General features: G+C 37.0%; 1 protein-coding gene across 27 annotated transcripts in view; it reads right to left on the bottom strand.

Moving 5' to 3' along the window:
- The window catches only part of ANKRD12 (ankyrin repeat domain 12), a 148,823-nt gene that overhangs the window by 36,577 nt on the left and 93,252 nt on the right, over positions 1–18,994 (bottom strand). Inside the window, exons 1-2 of one of the 27 annotated variants that reach the window (XM_054537658.2) lie at positions 13,781–14,003; positions 10,138–10,217 (exon numbers count right to left, since the gene is read on the bottom strand). The exons of the other annotated variants lie outside the window; for them this stretch is intronic. Coding sequence (XP_054393633.1) covers positions 10,138–10,201 — 64 coding nt within the window. The 5' untranslated portion in view covers positions 10,202–10,217; positions 13,781–14,003. Of the gene's footprint in view, positions 1–10,137; positions 10,218–13,780; positions 14,004–18,994 lie in introns of those variants that run through there. 27 annotated transcript variants of the gene reach the window in all.

Here is an 18,994-nt window from a genome sequence, read left to right on the forward strand (position 1 = left end):
AACCAGTTACAGATTTATTCTTTTCCTACTCTCACTGCTTCATTTGACTAGCCTTTAAAAAAAATGTATATATAGGAAGGGATTAGGGTAGTAATCTGTTGTGGGAAGGAAGATGGGAAGTAGACTTGTCTTGAGAGTGTATTTGCATTGAAATTTACTTAGATTATGTTTATTTGAAGTGGTTTGGAAGGAGGTAAAGTTAATCTCCCAATCACTCCTTGGGAACATCACTGGTTTAGAATCATTTCAAAGGTGTGCATTTCTACCACAATATCCCCAGTGCATTCTATGTATTCTAGATGAGTAAGTACTTAAACACACACATTATTTCGCTTTCTGTAAACTTATCAAAGCATCACTTTATTAAGAGCACCATTTATAGCACCCAGGGAATGAGAAACTTTTATATGTTATATATGTTCGGTAAAGGATGAGAGGGGTGAGAGTGTGGTTACTGAGGGAAAAAAGGCCCATTTATGGAATTTGGAAGTCTTCTGTAGAGAAGGTGACATCATTATGGTGGCTGTAAATTTCTCCTTTTGTTTTCCACATTATTCAAAAGTTACTTCAAATATAAGCCTGTGATCTATACAGAGGACTTTCATAATGTCTAGCACATAGTAAGTGCTTAATGTTAATTAAATGTACAATGAGTTTTAGAACTGTATTAAGACATCAAGAAATTAAGTGGGGGTGCTTATGGCGGGATAAGAGAGAAGTGTAGAAAGAGATACAAACCTCAAATACAAATATATTCACTATATAATTTTGTGTAGTATCCAGGTGGCAACTACTGTCTGGATAATTACTGACGTTTCCCTCTAAACTCAGCAATTTGAAGAGGTGTCAAACATTTCATCCATATGCCATGACTTCTCATACTAACTGCCATGCGGAGCACAGATATGCTATTTGATTTGCTTCCCATGCCATCCATAGCTATCATATAGCTTGTGCTTTCACACAAGCACTGACTTGCCTGTCTTCCTACCCTGAGCTCCTGGTTTTCTCAGCTGTTGAACATTTTTGCCAAACAAAATTTCTTACTTTATACAATGGAACCATGTTTATATAGTGGTGTTTGTATAATTATTTGTATATGTACTTTATGAATATAAAATAACTGCAGACACAAGTAATAATACAATTAAGATAAAGGAGGAAATGATTAGGTAAAATGAATCTTTAGCCTCCTTCAGAAGCTCACTGAAAGACTGTTCAATTGTGAAGCAAAGAAAAATTAAAGAACATATATGAAGTACTTATTTCACTTAGAGAGATGGAGACACAGAGAGTCACTAAGTCTGGCAACATTTTGAGAAACAGCAATGAAAAATAAGGTTTTAAAATTATGGGCAAAATTATTATGTAAATGATTTTAATAATTGTACAGCAAGTTTATGTCAATAGAGTGCCACCAATGTTTCAAAAGAAGTCCGAAGTTCATGTCAGTCTTGACAAAAATTAAGAAAATTGATCAGAACCATTAAAATTACAATCTCCTGTTAAACCCCAGCAAAATCCCCACAAGCAAGTTCTTCTTCCCAACATTGAAATCACTACAGGTAAACTGTAAAAATTTGAAATAAGGTAAGAAAACACTTGAAAAAATGTGCTTTAAAAGAAACTATGGGTTGGGCGTGGTGGCTCATGCCTGTAATCCCAGCACTTTAGGGGCCAATGTGGGCCCATCACCTGAGGTCAGAAGTTCGAGACCAGTCTGGCCAATGTGGTGAAACCCTGTCTCTACTAAAAATACAAAAATTAGGCAGGCGAGGTGGGGGGCGCCTGTAGTCCCAGCTATTTGGGTGGCTAAGGCAGGAGAATCGCTTGAACCTGGGAGGTGGAGGTTGCACCATTGCACTCCAGCCTGGGCGACAAGAATGAAACTCCATCTCAAGAAAAAACAAAACAAAACAAAACAAAACAAAAAACCCCAAAACTATGGAGATGCAATACTTAAAATCCAGACTCTGGGAAAATTTATCAGGGAGATTTATCAGGTTATTTCAACAGAAAATTACAAGAACACAGGAAAGAAAGGAGGGGGAATATCTATAGATTAAAAGATACTCAGATATATCAACCAATAAAGTTTTTTAAAACACATATTTTATGAGGCAATTAGAACTAGATATTTTAAGATGATAAAAATTAATTAGCCTAGATATGATAATATTGTAGTACACTTAATCACAATAAGCAGCAGCCCTATAATTAAAAAAAATTTTTTTTTTAGATAGGGTCTCCGTCCATTGCCCAGGCTGGAGTGCAGTGGCACAATCACAGCTCACTGTAACTTTGAGCTCCTGGGCTCATGCGATCCTCCTGCCTCAGCCTCTCAAGTAGCTAGGACTACAGGTACACACCACCACATCCAGGCCATTTTTTTTTTGGTAGAGATGAGGTTTGCTGTTGCCCAGGTTAGTCTCGAACTCGAGACCTCAAGTGATCCTCCTGCCTCTGCCTACTAAAGTGTTGGGATTACAGGCATGAGCCCAAAGATTTTAAATTAGTTAATAGCAGACTCTATGGCAAAACAAACAAACAAAAAAACAAACAAAATCATTATTTCATTTTCAACATCCTTTTTGCCCAACAGAAAGTATAACAGTCAAACATAATGAAGAACTGTTTTGGCACACTTCAAAATAGGTGTAATTAAATCAAATAAATGTATACAAAATTCATATTCCAGTTACATGCTAACAGCAGGATCATCTGACTCTGAACTTCCTATACTCAGTAACAATCAGCCTGGTGTAATGCAAAGTCACATCAATTCTGGCATTAGCCCTAGGTTCAAATCTTTGCTCTGCCATGTAAAAGGTCAGTAATCTAGTATTAGGAATTAATACTAACAGGACTGTTTCAAGGATTAACTAATTTATGTAAAGTGCCTGACATATACCTGGCACATATACCATGCATGTGATAAATAGTAACTCACTGCCTACAAAAAAGAGAAGAATGTATCATGTTAATTAAAAACTTTTAAATAACATACTTTTGACATCAAATACTGCCAAATTCAATAAAGCACGTATGTCAATTTTAAAAGGCCAAAGTCTAATCCCTTATTTGTTTAACAATGTACTATAAGATTGAAGACAAAAAGATTCAAGCTTGCTCCGGGCACTTATTTCACTTATTACAGGGCTACAATGGAAGTATGTGGTCCTTTAGAATAAGGGCAGTGGAAACCATCAGTCTTTCAAATCAACAATGGAAATATGTAGATATAAACTTTTCATGGGCAGGGAAGGAGAGGTGCAGGGAGGTGTGAGGGGAAAGAAGAAGTAGAATGAACCAAGAAACTTATTTTCTTATATCTAATATTTCATGTATTAGTGTTTGGTGGAATTTATACTTTTATTATAGAAATACTAGTCATAACTGACAGTTATTTGTGTAAAATATTTTCTAGCACTCCTTAGAAGGGAAAGGAAATGGGAGTAGAGATAGCAAACAGGAGAGGGACACGATAATATCAACTTTGTTGCATTTGCTAACTACAATTTGATGCCAGTATATAATTTTTAAGTTTCTACAGCTAAGTAGAGAACTTTTCACTGAAAATAAGCATTAGTAAAAGGCTAAAATGAATACTGTATTTATGCAATTCTATAAATTGTCTCATTCATCTATGTCCATCTTACATGTCTAGAATACCACTATGTAATGCTAATAATACATCTGTCATGACCATAAAGCTAGTTAAGTGGCAGAGTTACGTCTTCAAATTCAAGTTTCTCTGACTCCAAAATTGGTACAACCATCATGCTATGTTACTTCCTAGTATATAAAAGACACCAAATATAGGTAAGACAACTATATAAACATCCAATAAAATGATGCCATACTTTGTGACCTTTCCATAAGTATTTGAATATCTTCTACTTCTGTCTTTATTTCATGATTGAGTATACTGACAAAACAACCCTGCCACAAAAATCTAGGCTCTAGAACAAAGTATTATTTTAAATGAGATTTACTAGTATTGATTTACATAAGTGTTTATCAGTTTTAAATTAAGAAAACAAAATGCTATGAAACATACTCACCTGAGATTAAAATTGAATTTCAAATATGATTTGTGTTTGTCTATTCTTTACCTGATTCTGACATATTCACAACTCAGATATAAATATCTTGATTTACATATAAACTATTAATATAGTTTATAAAGAAAAAAGTCATGCCTTGACCTTAAACAATTAAACTAGTGATTATAAACTGGTCTTTTTATTTTTTTGAGAGAGGGTCTAGCTCTGTATCCCCGGCTGGAGAGTGGTGGTGTGATCACAGTGTTCACAGCTCACTGTAGCCTCAACTTCCTGGGCTGAAGTGATTCTCCCACCTCAGCTCCCTAAGTAGCTGCTACTACCTGCGTGCCCCACCAAGCTTGGCTAATTTTTTTTTTGTAGAAATGGGGTTTTGCCATGTTGCCCAGGCTGCTCTCGAACTCCTGGGCTCAAGTAATCTGCCCGCTTTGGCCTCCCAAAGGGCTGGGATTCCAGGTGTGAGCCACGACGTCTGGCCAGGTATTCTTTTAACAGTAGGATTATTACTATGAAAAAACTATCTTTACATTGGGAATGTTATTTGTTTATATGACTTTTTTTATTCAGATGGGCTAAGTGCATAAAAAAGTCCTAAGCCATATTTTAGTGATATTTTATTTTAAAATGACATTTATTGTGCTTCTGTTATAAAACTTCATGTTAGAAAGTCACAAAAACAGAGAGATGGGTAAAAGAAAAGAATAAACGCTACCTATAAAATAATCCCACCACCCAGGAGAAACATTTTTAATAGCTTAAAGTATTACACTTGATTTTATCTGAATTTAATTAACTTGGAAATAATAAAGAGAACTTTTAAACCTTAGGCTTGTCCTCTTGGCCCTTTTAAATGACCTGATGTACTACTGTCATTTCAGAAAGCATGCTTATACTCCATGAGAAGTCCAAAATCATGCTATTATTTTAGCCTGCGTCATACTTCCTGGAATTTTTGTCTCTGTTCTTGTTCATCAGCACAAAATGCCATCATATCATCAACAGCATGACACAATGAACTCTCAGAATCGAAATCACACAATACGAGTACTAGGAACTACTCTTTTCTTGGTAACATTCTTCACGAAGTTCTCTGAAATTTTGTTCTAAAATATGTCAATTGCTTGTTGCTGTCATTCTGGATTTTTTTAAATCAAAACCTTGAGTTAGAGCTGGGCACAGTAGCACACATCTATAGTCCCAGCTACTCAGGAAGCTTCGACAGGAGGATCTCTTGAGCCCATCAGTTCAAGACCAGCCTGGGCAATACAGCAAGACCTCATCTCAAAAAAAAGAGTTAAGTCTCCATGTCGTTTAGTTTTATATTTTGTGTCACTAAAAAGCAATATATTTGAATAATTTTCCAGAAAAGGAATAGAAAGTATATCCAAGGATGTTTTTAGCCTTTTTACCTGATTGATGGTTGGCTGATGATAGCATTCTAGGTTTAAAATAATTCCCTTTGATCTAAAAGTAAGTCTTTCTTCAGTTAAGAGACACTTCCATTCATTCATTTTTTTGAGATGGAATTTCACTCTTGCTGTCCAGGCTGGAGTGCAGTGGTGTGACCTCGGCTCGCTGTAACCTCCACCTCCCATGTTCCAGTGATTCTCTGCCTCAGCCTCCCAAGTAGCTGAGATTATAGTAGCCTGGCCAATTTTTCTTTGTATTTATTAGTAGAGATGGAAACCGGTTTCACCATGTTTGTCAGGCTGGTCTTGAACTCCTGACCTCAGGTGATCTACCCTCTTCAGCCTCCCCAAAGTGCTGGGATTACAGGCGTGGGCCACCGCACCCATCTCAAGACACTTTCCTCAATTTAAAAAACTATTTTCCTAACATTTGCATTTTGTAAGATAAATAATGTATGTTTCGTCCATTTTTTAAAAACCATTTTCCTCATATTTCCAACATCTTTGTTTTCCACATTCTTCATATGTCATCAAATTAGATCTTCAGCAATGTCTAGTCTATTCTTCAGTCCTTGACAGAATATTTACTTTAGTAATCATATATTATCTTGAATTCCAAGGACTTTCTTGGTCTCTGATTACCCTCTTTCACTGCAGCTTTTTGTTATGGTTGGTGGATCCACTGCCCTCTGTAACCTCCAAGGATACTAGGAACTTACCCTTCTGCTTCCTACATTATTTATGTTCGAGAATCAACTGTTCTGTTTGTTCATGCTGTCCCTTCTTATCTGTCATTCACTTGACTTTCCTCAAATCTCTGGATTTTTCATATTGATACAGGGAAAAATTCATTTTTCAGCAGTTTTGTGGAGAGTCTCTCTGAGTGAGAGGCCTGTTAGTAGTGATCTCAGCTGAGTCTGGTTCCCTGAACCAACTGACTCTGAATTTCAGAGATTCTCTAGGGCATCATTGGGAGGAATATTTCACATCTGCAGCAGGACTCTAGCTCACTAACTAAAACCAACGTATTCAAGAATTATGTACATGTAACTGTTATTTATGTTGCCTAAACAAGTAACAGAAAAATGCACCTGCACTTTGGGAAACAAGTACTTTACAGCTTTCACATCCCCAAACTGATTGAGCAAGGTAGCTTAGAGACAGGAAAATAAAATATGAGGTAATTTTACATAGTCTCTTCTAAATTTCCATTTCTAAATCTCAATTTTCTAAAACAAAGGTTATTAATTTTAATTCTACTTTACAAAAGAAAAGTAGTCATACACATCTGTTCAGAGGTAAGTATGCCAGATAAGAACTTATTTTCATTGTATTACTATAGTATTACATATTGGTAAGAGAATTACAGTTAAGACTTTAAGTGTGAGATGGGGAAGGAAGAGAATATAATCAATAGCTGAAAATATCTAAGTCCAAAAGCAAAATCTACACACAAAATAAAATCAAGTACCACAGCACTCTATGTACTCCCCTCAATCATACGCCTTTCTACTGAATTATCAGTAAAATAGAATTTGATTCTATAAATAATCAAGAATTTTTCCTCTGAAAATAAGACTTGTATCACTACAAAAATTTTGATGTCGCTAAAGGAAACTGACAAAATTACCCAGTCTCGGCTATTCCATCATAAATATATACATTACATGGAGGTCCTTTTAACCCAAGGCTAGATAAAACATTTTTCTGCAGACAGGATGAGATAGCTAAAGCTGAACTCATTTTTTTTTTTGTATGCATATATAATATTTTTAAGCCAAAGGTTATTTTTTGGTGTTCTGCCCAAATGTACCCTTTATGGAGAGTTTTAGTCTTAAATATTCAGCAATATCTCACTACTATAATTATGTGACAGACTCACTTTAAGTTGCTAGGCACTGGTAGAAATTCAGTTTCTAAGGAAAATACATCAAGTTAATATTTGAAACAAAAAACCTATTAGCTTTGGCATTTGCAATAAATAACTACATTTTTTGGGCAAATACATTTGAAATTTGTCTACTATATTTATATGAACTTCAAAGAAGGATACTTAATAGTCTTATGTACCCTAAAGTTTAAAGACTTACATTAATTTGCAGCCATCCAGAAAACACTGCAGCTGCAAGCACCATTTGCCATTTATTTTTCTATGTGTGTGTGTGTGTGTATATATACATATGTGCAAGTCAAAGATATTTTCACTTATAGACACTGGTAAAAGTGATTTTTTACAGTGTATGTTAATTTAGGTATTCGCAATTTCTTTCCTTTTTTCCTCTAGCTAACACTGACATATATTTTTCTTTTGAAAAAAAAAAAAAAAACCTATCTGGAATTTGAAACTCTTAGGCTTTGGAGCTAGGCTGATATAATTAATTTACATCTGTATGTGTTCTGTTTGCTTAAGACAGAGGTAGAAGCAAGTTGGTGATATATACATTTAAAAAGTTTAAAAAACTAAGATTCAGAAATCTGTGTGTAAAGCACACCACATACGTTAGAAAGCAGAGGAGGAAAACTAAAGCATCCAAAACACTTGAAGTGTTCATTAAAGAATACCTCATTGCCTACCATGCTGTATGCTCAGCCCTCTGCACATAACAGATACCGAAGTGCCTATTTAATTTTTCTAAGCACTCACATCACAGGGATATGTGACAAAGGTGCTGAACACCAAACATGATGCTTGCTGCTATTCAACAACCTCAGAAATAGGCTTAATCAAGGAGGTAGCTAATAGTCCTGCTTAAATAAAACAAGGTTCTTGGTTTACTAATGGATTGCAATTTTTTTGTATGAGGCTTGAACTATTATCTAATAAATACACTGGAAGCTACTAAGACGTCATTTAGAAAGGACAAAAATAAAATACTATTTACATTTTAACTACAGGTTAAATGAAAAATCTTTTATTACAGGTATACTCATATGCAAACTACTCTATAAAATGCTCTATCAAGTCTAGATTCCCGGTGATCAAATTTGTTGATATATATATTTGGACATACTAAAAACACCCGATGTAACCTCTTCTTGTAGTCTTTATGCTTCTAGGTTAAAAAAATTTACTTTAAAACTTCCTAAGCTAACGCTTCTCCCTACTTATGGTGAACTGTTAACATCACATAATCCATTTGATAAAAAATTCTGGTACATTTTGACTTAAATAATTTTTTTGGATCTCTTGATTTATTAACTATTAGAACTCCACTGTAAGTATGTACCAACAGTTGTATTTTCATAGTTCCTGAAATATAAAACTGAGGAAATAAGTTGTACAAATTATGACAATATATAATAGTACAATTTACTGTTATAACACTGAGAAAAGTAGGCTTCAAAGTCCTGGTCATTTTGTTTATTTTATGACACAGAAACGCACTCAGTAAACCAGTGGGTAACAACATACTACTGTAATTTCAAGTCTCCTAATCTGTCTTCAGTAAGCTCTAAAAGTAGCTTGTCTATTTATTAATGGAGCATTTTTCTTGATTAAGTTGAAGTATGCAAGTGAGGAACATTTATAGGAGCCACTTAATAAAGCCAGTTTACTGACAAGGTAAGGTAGAAAATGGTGAATAGCTCTTTTGACAATGACTGGCATTTTAAACTTTGTTCATTAGACACTCTAAGTAATAAAACCAGTGTCTGGCAAAGTTGTTAACAAAACCTCTACTTTGGCAATTAATGAGTGTCAGTAAGTATGTGGGAGGGGTGTTATGTGACAAGTTACCCACTTCTCCATTTCCATGATTATGGTTTATGAACAAGATCTGGTTTTCTGAATATGACTGAGTTCTCGCACCGTAGCAAGAAGCAACCATTTGTAGCAAACACTATTGCTGGACAGAATTTCTATACAGGAAGGTAACATGGACTTAGACTAAGGGAAAAAGGCAGAAGTTAGGGGAAAAAAGACTAAAGAATTATGTAAATCTAAAAGTGCCAAACATTTATACATAAATAAGCTGTATTAACCAGGACATGTATTCCTGCAACAATATCATAAATGTCTGATACACATGACATAAAACTGCTACTCAAAGTGTGGTCCATAAAGACAGGCCAACCTGCAAATTGTTTATTACTAAACCATCATAAAATAAGGAGCTGGTACCAAACATAGAAATCAATTACATCACAAAGCACACTACTTATTTTAGTGGACATTTTTTTCCATAGTATTTTTTCCTTTCTGATTAAGGAAGCAATGCACTGACAGACATTCTGGCACAAGCTCCTTATCTTGAGGGCTGGTAACAAACAGTTAACGGAAGGGCTACTCTGAGTAGCAGTGGCATAAAGCACAATGACTAATGGAATAAACCACATTTAGAATGCTACATACATGATACCCTCTTAGTTACTCCAAATTTATTAAGTTCTGAAATTAATAATCTTGGTTATTCTTTAACTTTCAACACTTAAAGTGTATCTGTCACATAGATGATGTGCTATATTATTAGATAATGCTATCCGGCTTCATATATACAAACATCTATGGGCAGTTATATGATTATATATTAGTATGTTCTGAATTTAGATTGGATGAAGTTTGGTACAGTTAAATCTAACAAGGACCTCATGTAAATTAAGTAATAAATTTTGGGTATTTTCCTCAGTCTTTTTCAGCAGCTCCAAAATCTTTATATGATACTTACTGATGATTTTTGTATCATTCCTTGAGGGACTCTGACCAAGCAATAATTCAGGCATATTCACCATGTGGAAAATAAATATTCTGAAAAATCAATACATAGCTGATGAACACATGAAACAATCAAGATCAGTGAAAATCAAAAAGGTTCTAGAAGGTGTGTTCTGCACTAATTAAACATGTAAGTTCAAATAAAACATCTCCCTTCTTCCGTGGGAAAATTTGTTGTAGCACTTCTTTCTAAAAGCAAGTTTATAACAAAGCTGCTTTTCATAGCTACAATTTTCAGAAGCGACAGCAATTAAAAGAATTAGTAGCTATTTTTGAGATTTCTTAATATCCAGAGGGCAGCCAAATATGTAATATTTAGAATAGCATAACAGTTAACATATCATATAAACATTTTTTACCTTTAAAATCTTATTTTCTTTCCTTTGAGACAGGGTCTCACTCTGTTGTCCAGGTTGGAGTACAGTGGTGCAAACACAGGTCATGGCAGCCTCGACCTCCCAGGCTCAAGTGAACCTCCTACCTCAGCCCCATCCTGAATAGCTGGGATTCCTGGTACGTGCCACCATGCCCTGCTAATTTTTGTATTTTCTGTAAAGATGGGGTGTCACCATGTTGCCTGGGATGGTCTTGAGCTCCTGGACTCAAGTGATTCACCCGTCTCGGCCTCCCAAAGTGCTGGGATTTACAGGCGTGAGCCACTGCACCCAGCCTTAAAAAATTATTCTCTTACTTTCTCACGGAAGTTAATGCAATTTCAGCTATTATAATCTTTATTCCACTTTAGACTGGACGAAAACGTTCAAAGGACTCTCAGTTTAGCTGGAAGATGGACTTACAAAAATTTTGAAAGCTGAAATTGATAAGAGTCAATTATGTTTTATGTTTTCTCCATTTTCTTAATCAGCTGTATCCTCAGTACTTAAGCAATGCCTAACCTATAATGAGTGCTCAAAAATTGCTGTTGAATTGAAAGAAAAAGGAAGAAGGAGTTTAGATGACTCTCGAGTGTATGACTTATATGTGCAGATGAATGATGTTACACTAATTAAGATAGAACATGAAGAGGAGTGTAATGGTGGGGGTATGCTGATTTTTGAGATTTTGCTGAGGAAATCCAGGTGGAAATATTCAGAGAGCAGTCAAATATGTAAGTTTGAAGCTTAAGAGAAATGTCTGAGATAGATGTATTTTAAAATCATTATATAAATGGTAGTAAAAACTCTAAGTGTGGGTGAAATTTATATGAGAGAGTATGCAGCATGAGAAGAGGGTCCAGAAGGTAAAAATCTTGGGAAAACCAACACAGGGGTGTTTATGGAAAGGAAATGAGGAAGTTACGAAGACAAGAATCTAGGAGGAAACTGAGAAGGAATAGTCTGGGGAGCTGGACAAAAGCCAAGGAGAACTTTGTCCCAGGAACCAAGGCAAGAGAATTTTAGGAAGAATATGGTCAACAATGTCAAATTCTATGGAGAATTTCAAAGGATACGGACTGAAATACCACTGAGGGATCTGGCAGTGACAGCATGTGCAATCTTAGTAAAACTAGGTTCCATGGAGGACAGTCAGTCTACAATGTACCTTAAGAAGCTTAGTTGTAAAGGGAAGGGCATAAATGATTAAATAAACGGGGATGCAGAGCAGGAGAAGATTTTGTTGAGTCTTGTAAATATATGTATAAAAAAATTATCAATGATTGTGTCCAACTGTACTTTGACCATTCCATCCATCCAAATCATCATCTCCTCTGCCACTAGCTACCTAAGACACGTCTCCTTAATGGCCTGGTATACATCCTTCCAGATTTTGCTCCATGCTAATAAAATTTTACACAAATATGTACACACATATACATACAGATTTTTAAAACACTGTTCATTTTACAAAAATGAGATATAACTATTCTTGATTTTTTGAACTCAACAATACCTTGTAAAAATGTCTTCAAGTAACCCTACAACTCTAGGCATGGCACTGACATGCTTTTCCATGGCTGTGCAATAGTTTATGGTGAGGCTATACATTGATTTAATCAACCAATCCCCTAGTGATGGCTATATTTTTTGCCCCTAAAAAGAATGTTATAATAAACATAGGATACTCCCACAAGTTTGACTGCTAGATGATGAAGCATGAGTATTTTTAAGAGCATTTTTGTGATGGTAAATTTTGTACTTACACAAAAGTGGACAGAATGTTATACAGACAATTTGTCTCAGCTCCAGTGACCATCAATCTTTGACCAATTCACACCTCCATTCGCCCCATCCCTGTATCATTTTGAAGATCTTGTTCATATCCTATCATTTCATTGATAGATATTTCAAGTATGTATCTCTAGGACTCTTGAGTTTTGTTAGCTGTTGCTAGACTGTTTTTCAAAAAGATGGTAAAATTTGCATAACCTCCCTTTTTAACCCTTTCCTTATTAGGTAACCACTTTATAAGTTGTTGGTTTATTCTCCCACTATTTCTTTTTTTTAAATGTGTAAGAAAATATATGTATTTATATGCTTTTAAAATCTTTAAATGTTTGCAATTATCCTTTTACCCTGACAGGTGAGTAGCGTCTCAGCCAGGTACAGGATTCTTACGTTGCAGTTCTTTTCTCTCAGTAGTCTATCTTCCACTATTGCAAATCTGAAGTCCAGTGCCAACCCGACAGTATTTCTTTGCCCATAACTTGTCACTTCACAGCTAAAGAATTTGGCCAATGTATGTCAAGGGGTATGTATGTGTGTTTTCATCAAATCAATCTGAAGCTCAGTGAACTTCAAAACTGATAGGCTTTTTTGGCTCAGAAAAATTTTCTTCTATTATTTGCATAAATATTATCTATCTTCCATCTGTTTTTCTCCTTTTTAAATTCCTATAAATAACTATTATACACATGTTAGCTCTGTTATGTTTCCTGGATCTATTCCTTAAGTCTTTTACCTTTTCTTTCATGATTCTCTTTGTATTTTTGCTCTATGTTTTGAAGATTTATGTTACTTTATTTTTCCAGTCTAATAATTGAAGTCTCCAGATGAATAATTTAAATCTCCAGTGACCATCCCCCACTTCATCAACTGAGTTTTAAGCTCAGAAAAGTATTTTTATGCTGTACTTGAATTTTCTTAAGTGCCCATTTTTGTTGTTGTTGAAGCTGTTTCCTCTAACAGTTTCACTTAGGTGGGTTAACATTCTGTTTGTTTAAATTTATCATTCTCTCACTTTTGTAGGCAATCTTGGAGGGTTGGTAAGCTCGCTTATTTTTACTGGATAGTGAAGAGGTGAAAATAGATACTAAAAGCAAAGTTGCCACCTTCACAATTTTTCCTATAGTTTTAGCTCCATTCATTATTTCCTTCAAATATCAATGTCAATCCTTTACCACTGTTATATTTTTCTTCTTCATTCCCCACTTTCCCTGTCTCCTCTTCCTAAGTTAGTTCCACTTTCGGATGAGTGATAGTTTAGTGGAAGCCGTGATTGTTTCCTAAGTTAAACAAAACTATCACTATTGCTGGTCCCTTCTCAAAAGCATGGAAAACATATAAGGCTTTTCCCTTAACATACAATCTTAAAAATTTCTTAGTACTAAAAAAAAAAGTCCCTCAATATCTAGATATTAGATATGCCATTTATCTTACCTGAGTTTTCTATAAGATTTTCCCAGAGAAGAATAAATCAACTATTAAACACATATTTCTCAGTCTTGCCCATTAAAAGTCTGATGTGCCTTTTAAATCATTTTTATTTTTTTCTACACGGTCTTCTTCTGTTTCTTTTCCACACAAAATATCTGTTAAAGAACCAAGGCTGTTTGGCTTTCTCACAATCTGGAATTTGCTGATTGCATACTCTTGGTATAGTTCAACTTGCTCCGCTGAGCTTGGCATTTCCTGCAAATTGGTAGCTGGATCCTGAGGATGAAGAGACTAAGGTTTGATCCCTTTGATAAGGCCATAGCAGGAGTACAGTATATTCTTTCATCAGGAGTGCAAGAATATAGTATTTTCTTTTTCTCTTTATTTAGTGTTAGCAACTGTTGATATTCAATGCTTAGAGATATATTAACTATGACAAAATAGTCATATTTTAACTTCTTTTCTTTTTAGCTGGATTAATATTATAAAGATACTTCTCCTTACCTATGATGAAATTATCCAGTGACAGAGTTCATATAACGAAGGCAAGATAAATGATTTTTTTTTCTTTCTATTCCATTTTTGTTTTTGTTAACAGGCACGATCTTTCTATGTTGCCCAGGCTGGCCTCAAGGGATCTTCCCACCTCAGCCTTCTAAGTAACTAAGACTTCAGGTATGCATCATTATGCCTAGCTATTGGCCTATTTTTTAAGATGACAAACTGGCTCTCTATCATCCTCTTATGATGATGAATTAATTTTTTAACTTATCATAAAGAATTAAACAAGATGGCAGACTAGAGATATCAGACACCCACCCTCTTCAGAGTGAGCCAAAATTGCAAATAGGTAATCATACCTTGAATAGGGTATCTAGGAAGAGAACATTAAAGTCCAACAGAGAAGTCACAGGAAACACTTGAGGCAGAGAAGGGGAAGGAACCAAGCAGCCTACTTGTCTGAGATCTGCTGGCAGCCGTGAGGGGTTCAATATTGGGGCAGGGGAAAGAGTAAGTGAGAACTTTAGTAGTCCACAACCCCATCACAAACTGCTGCAATCTGAACCACAAGAGAGCTCCTCTACCCATACCAACCCTGAAACTAGTGTGGGCAGTGATTTGGAGACCCTGCACAAGCATTGCACCAGACAGGGAACTTGCACTGGGTCACTATCCCCTCTCCCTGCCTCTGGTACCTAAGCAGCTGGAACTGGGCACCACCACGAGAGCCCAGCTGTCATGGGACTTCGTCCTGCCCTGGGAACCATAGCCCCCATATCTCCACATCCCAGGAGCTTCCACTGACATTCCCCCAGTCTCCACCCAGAGGGCTATAGTGGCACAGTGTTGGCTGGACCCAAAGGTGCTATGGGGTTTCTGGTGCTCTAACTCAAGAGAGTATTCTCCAGGGAAATAATGGTGCGCTGTACCAAAAATGAAGCCCCTGGAACAAAGGAAACTAAAGCATCAGCTTTCTAGAGCCCAGAGCTCCCTGCATACAGCTGTGAAAAGTGACCCCACCACCAGCAGCAGCACAAACTGTGTGCTCAGCCTTGTGAGAGAGAGACCCCCCCTCGCCCCCCCAACTGGTGAAGCAGCTTCTGTGCCTGGGCTCACATGTAGAGTGGGATCCCTTCTCCCGCTCCAAACACCATTGCAGGCACAGCTGCTGCTACCACTGGAGGCTGGGGTAAGGGAAACAGAGAGCTGCCTGTCTAGGCCTGTGAGTGGTGACTGTGCCCCTACTGGTGGCACGGCTGTTGTGCTGGGGCTTGTGTACGAAGGGTGGATTCCTTCTTCATTCTGTGTGGCTCTGCTGAAGAGAGTGAGAAAGCCTGAGAGTTGTGTCTGGGGCTTTGTGGTAACCCTGCACCACAGCCACTGCCAACACCAGCATTCACTACTTAGAATCCAGGGGATCATCCCACCACTGGCACTGCCCCTACCACGCTGGGACCTGAGAACCTCCTCACCTGCCCAGCCCACTGTGCCATTACTGGCATCTAAGTAAGCTACCTGGACATCTAAGAATTGACCCACCTGGTCCTGCTGACACCAGTGCCAGAATATGACGAGCTGGGGCTCAGAATAAGGCATGTTCAGCCCACCACTCCCACCACTGCCACCACTGGGGCCAAAGACTGGCCCACCTGACATGTCTGTCCCTAGCAAAACTTCACCATAAACTCCACTAACTGCACCCTAAACAACCAAGAAAATCACAGATACCAATGACATTGTTTATAGACAAACAAATCATACAGATTACACTACACTATCACGCGCACCCAGAATCAAAGCCAAAAGGCCCTATCCAACTAACACCATTGATATAATCTTTGGGAAGAAGCTCTCCCCTATGAAAGCAAATTCAAAAAGCTGGAAGAAGTGACTATTATACCAGATACATAGGTATGAACGTAGGACAAAAGGAAACATGAAAAAAGAAGGAAATATGACACCCCCACAGTAATTCCTGAGCAACAGATCCCAATCAAAAATAAATTCAAGAATCCTGGGGGAAAAAATTCAAAACTATGATACTAAGGAATCTCAGTGAGATATAAGAGAATTCCAAAGACAATACAAAGAAATCAGAAAAACCATTCAAGATAGGAATGAGAAATTTACCAGAAAGATATCATAAAAAAGAACCAAACAAAAATTCTGGAGCTGAAGAACTCCTTCAATTAAATACAAAATACACTAAAAAACTTCAACAACAGACTAGACCAAGCAGAAGAAACAATCTCAGAACTTGAAAACAGGTCTTGGCCAGGCACAGTGGCTCACATCTGTAATCACAGCACTTTGGGAGGCCGAGGTGGGTGGATCACTTGATGCCAGAAGTTCGAGAGCAGCCTGGCCAACATGGTGAAACCCCCGTCTCTTTAAAAAATGCAAGAAATTATCCAGGCATGGTGGTGCACACCAGTAATCCCAGCTACTCGGGAGGCTGAGGCACAAGAATTGCCTGGACCTGGGAGGCAGAGGTTGTAGTGAGCCGAGATCACACCACTGCACCCCAACCTGGGCAACAGAGCCAGATTCTGTCTCAAACAACAACAACAACAAAATCAGGTCTTTCAAAACTACCCAGACAAAAATAAAGAAAGAAAAAAAAAAAAAGAATGAACAAAGTCTTTGTGATATATGGGATACTATAAGCAACCAAATATATGAGTTACTGGTATCCCCAAAAGTGAGATGAGAACAAAAGGGATGAAAAACCTATTTATCAAAATAGCAGATGAAAACTTCCCAAGTCTAGCAAGAGATTCAGACATCCAGATGCAGGAGGCCCAGTGTTCCCCAATGCAAAAAGGTTTCCATAGCACATTACAGTACAACTGTCTAAAGCCAATAACAGAGAGAAAATTCTAAAACACTAAGAGAAAAGTATCCAGTCACCTACAGAGAGGCCTCCCCCCACCACCATCAGACTAATAGCAGACTTCTCAGCAGAAACCTTATAGGCCAGGATATAATAGGAAAATAAGTGCTGAAAGAAAGAAAATGTCACCCAAAGATACTACATCCAACAAAATTATCCTTCATAAACGAAGGAGAAATAGAATCTTTCCCAGACAAGCAAATACTGAGAATTCATCACCACTAGACCTGCCTTACCAGAAATGCTCAAAGGAGTCCTAAACCTGGCAGTGAAAGAACAACAGTTACTACCATGAAAACACCTGAAAATATAAAACTCACTGGTAAAGCAAATACACAAATGAGGAAGAGAAAATAATCAAATGGTAGTACCACAGAAAATCAGCACACAACAAGGACAACCAAGACAAAAAGGAACAAAGAATAATATACAAAATAACCTGAAAACAACAATACAACAGAAACAAATCTTCACATATCAATAAAATTGAATGTAAATGGGTTAAATTCTCCACTTAATAGATACAGACTGGCTGAATGGGTAAAAAAACATGATCCAACTATATGTTGCCTATAAGAAATGTATTTTACCTGTGAGGACACATATAGATTGAAAATAAGGGGATGGAAAAAGATATTCCACACAAATGGAAACCAAAAGCAAGCAAGAGTAGCTATATTGGATAAAATATCTTTTTTTTTTTTTTTTTTTGAGACACAGTCTTGCTCTGTTGCCCAGGTTGCAGTGCAGTGGCATGATCTCAGCCCCCTGCAACCTCCGCCTCCCAGGTTCATGCTATCCTCCTGCCTCAGCCTCCTGAGTAGCTGGGACCACAGGCGCCTGCCACCATGCCCGGCTAATTTTTTGTATTTTTAGTAGAGACAGGGTTTCACCGTGTTAGCAAGGATGGTTTTGATCTCCTGACCTCGTGATCTGCCCACCTCGGCCTCCCAAAGTGCTGGGATTACAGGCTTGAGCCACCGTGCCGGGCACGGATAAAATATCTTTAAGTCAAAAAAAGTTTAAAAAAAGACAAACAAGGTAATCATATAATGATAATGAGATCATTACAGCAAGAGAATATAACAATTCAAAATAATATATGAACCCAACACTGCAGTACCCAGATTTACAAAGCAAATACTCCTAGATACAAAGAAAGACTCCAACACAATGGTAATGGTGGACTTCAACACATCACTGTCAGCATTAGACAGATCATCTAGATAGAAAATAAAGAAACACTGGACTTATACTGAACTTCAGACCAAATGACCTAACAGACACTTTCAAACATTTTATCCAACAATTGCAGAATACACATTCTTCTCATCAGCACATGGAACATGTGACTGGCCATGTTAGGCCACAAAACTAGTCTCAACAAATTTTTAAAACTTGAAATCACACTGTATTCCAAAATGGAATAAAACTAGAAATCAGTACCAAGAGGAACTTTGAACACTATACAAATACACAAAAATTAAACAATATGCTCATGAATGACCACTAGATCAATGAAGAAATTAGATGGAAATAAAAAAAATTCTTGAAACAAATGAAAGTGGAGGCCAGGCATGGTAGCTCACGCCTGTAATCCTAGCACTTTGGGAGGCTGAAGCGGGCAGATCACTTGAGGTCAGGAGTTCAAGACCAGTCTGGCCAACATGGTGAAACCCCATCTCTACTAAAAAAAAAAAAAAAAAAATACAAAAATTATCCAGGTGTGGTGGCATGCATCTGTAGTCCCAGCTGCTTGGGAGGCTGAGGCAGGAGAATCTCTTGAGTCTGGGAGGCAGAGGTTGCAATAAGCTGAGATCGTG

Source organism: Pongo abelii, chromosome 17 (genome assembly GCF_028885655.2).
Source record: "Pongo abelii isolate AG06213 chromosome 17, NHGRI_mPonAbe1-v2.0_pri, whole genome shotgun sequence".
Taxonomy (NCBI): Eukaryota; Metazoa; Chordata; class Mammalia; order Primates; family Hominidae; genus Pongo; species Pongo abelii.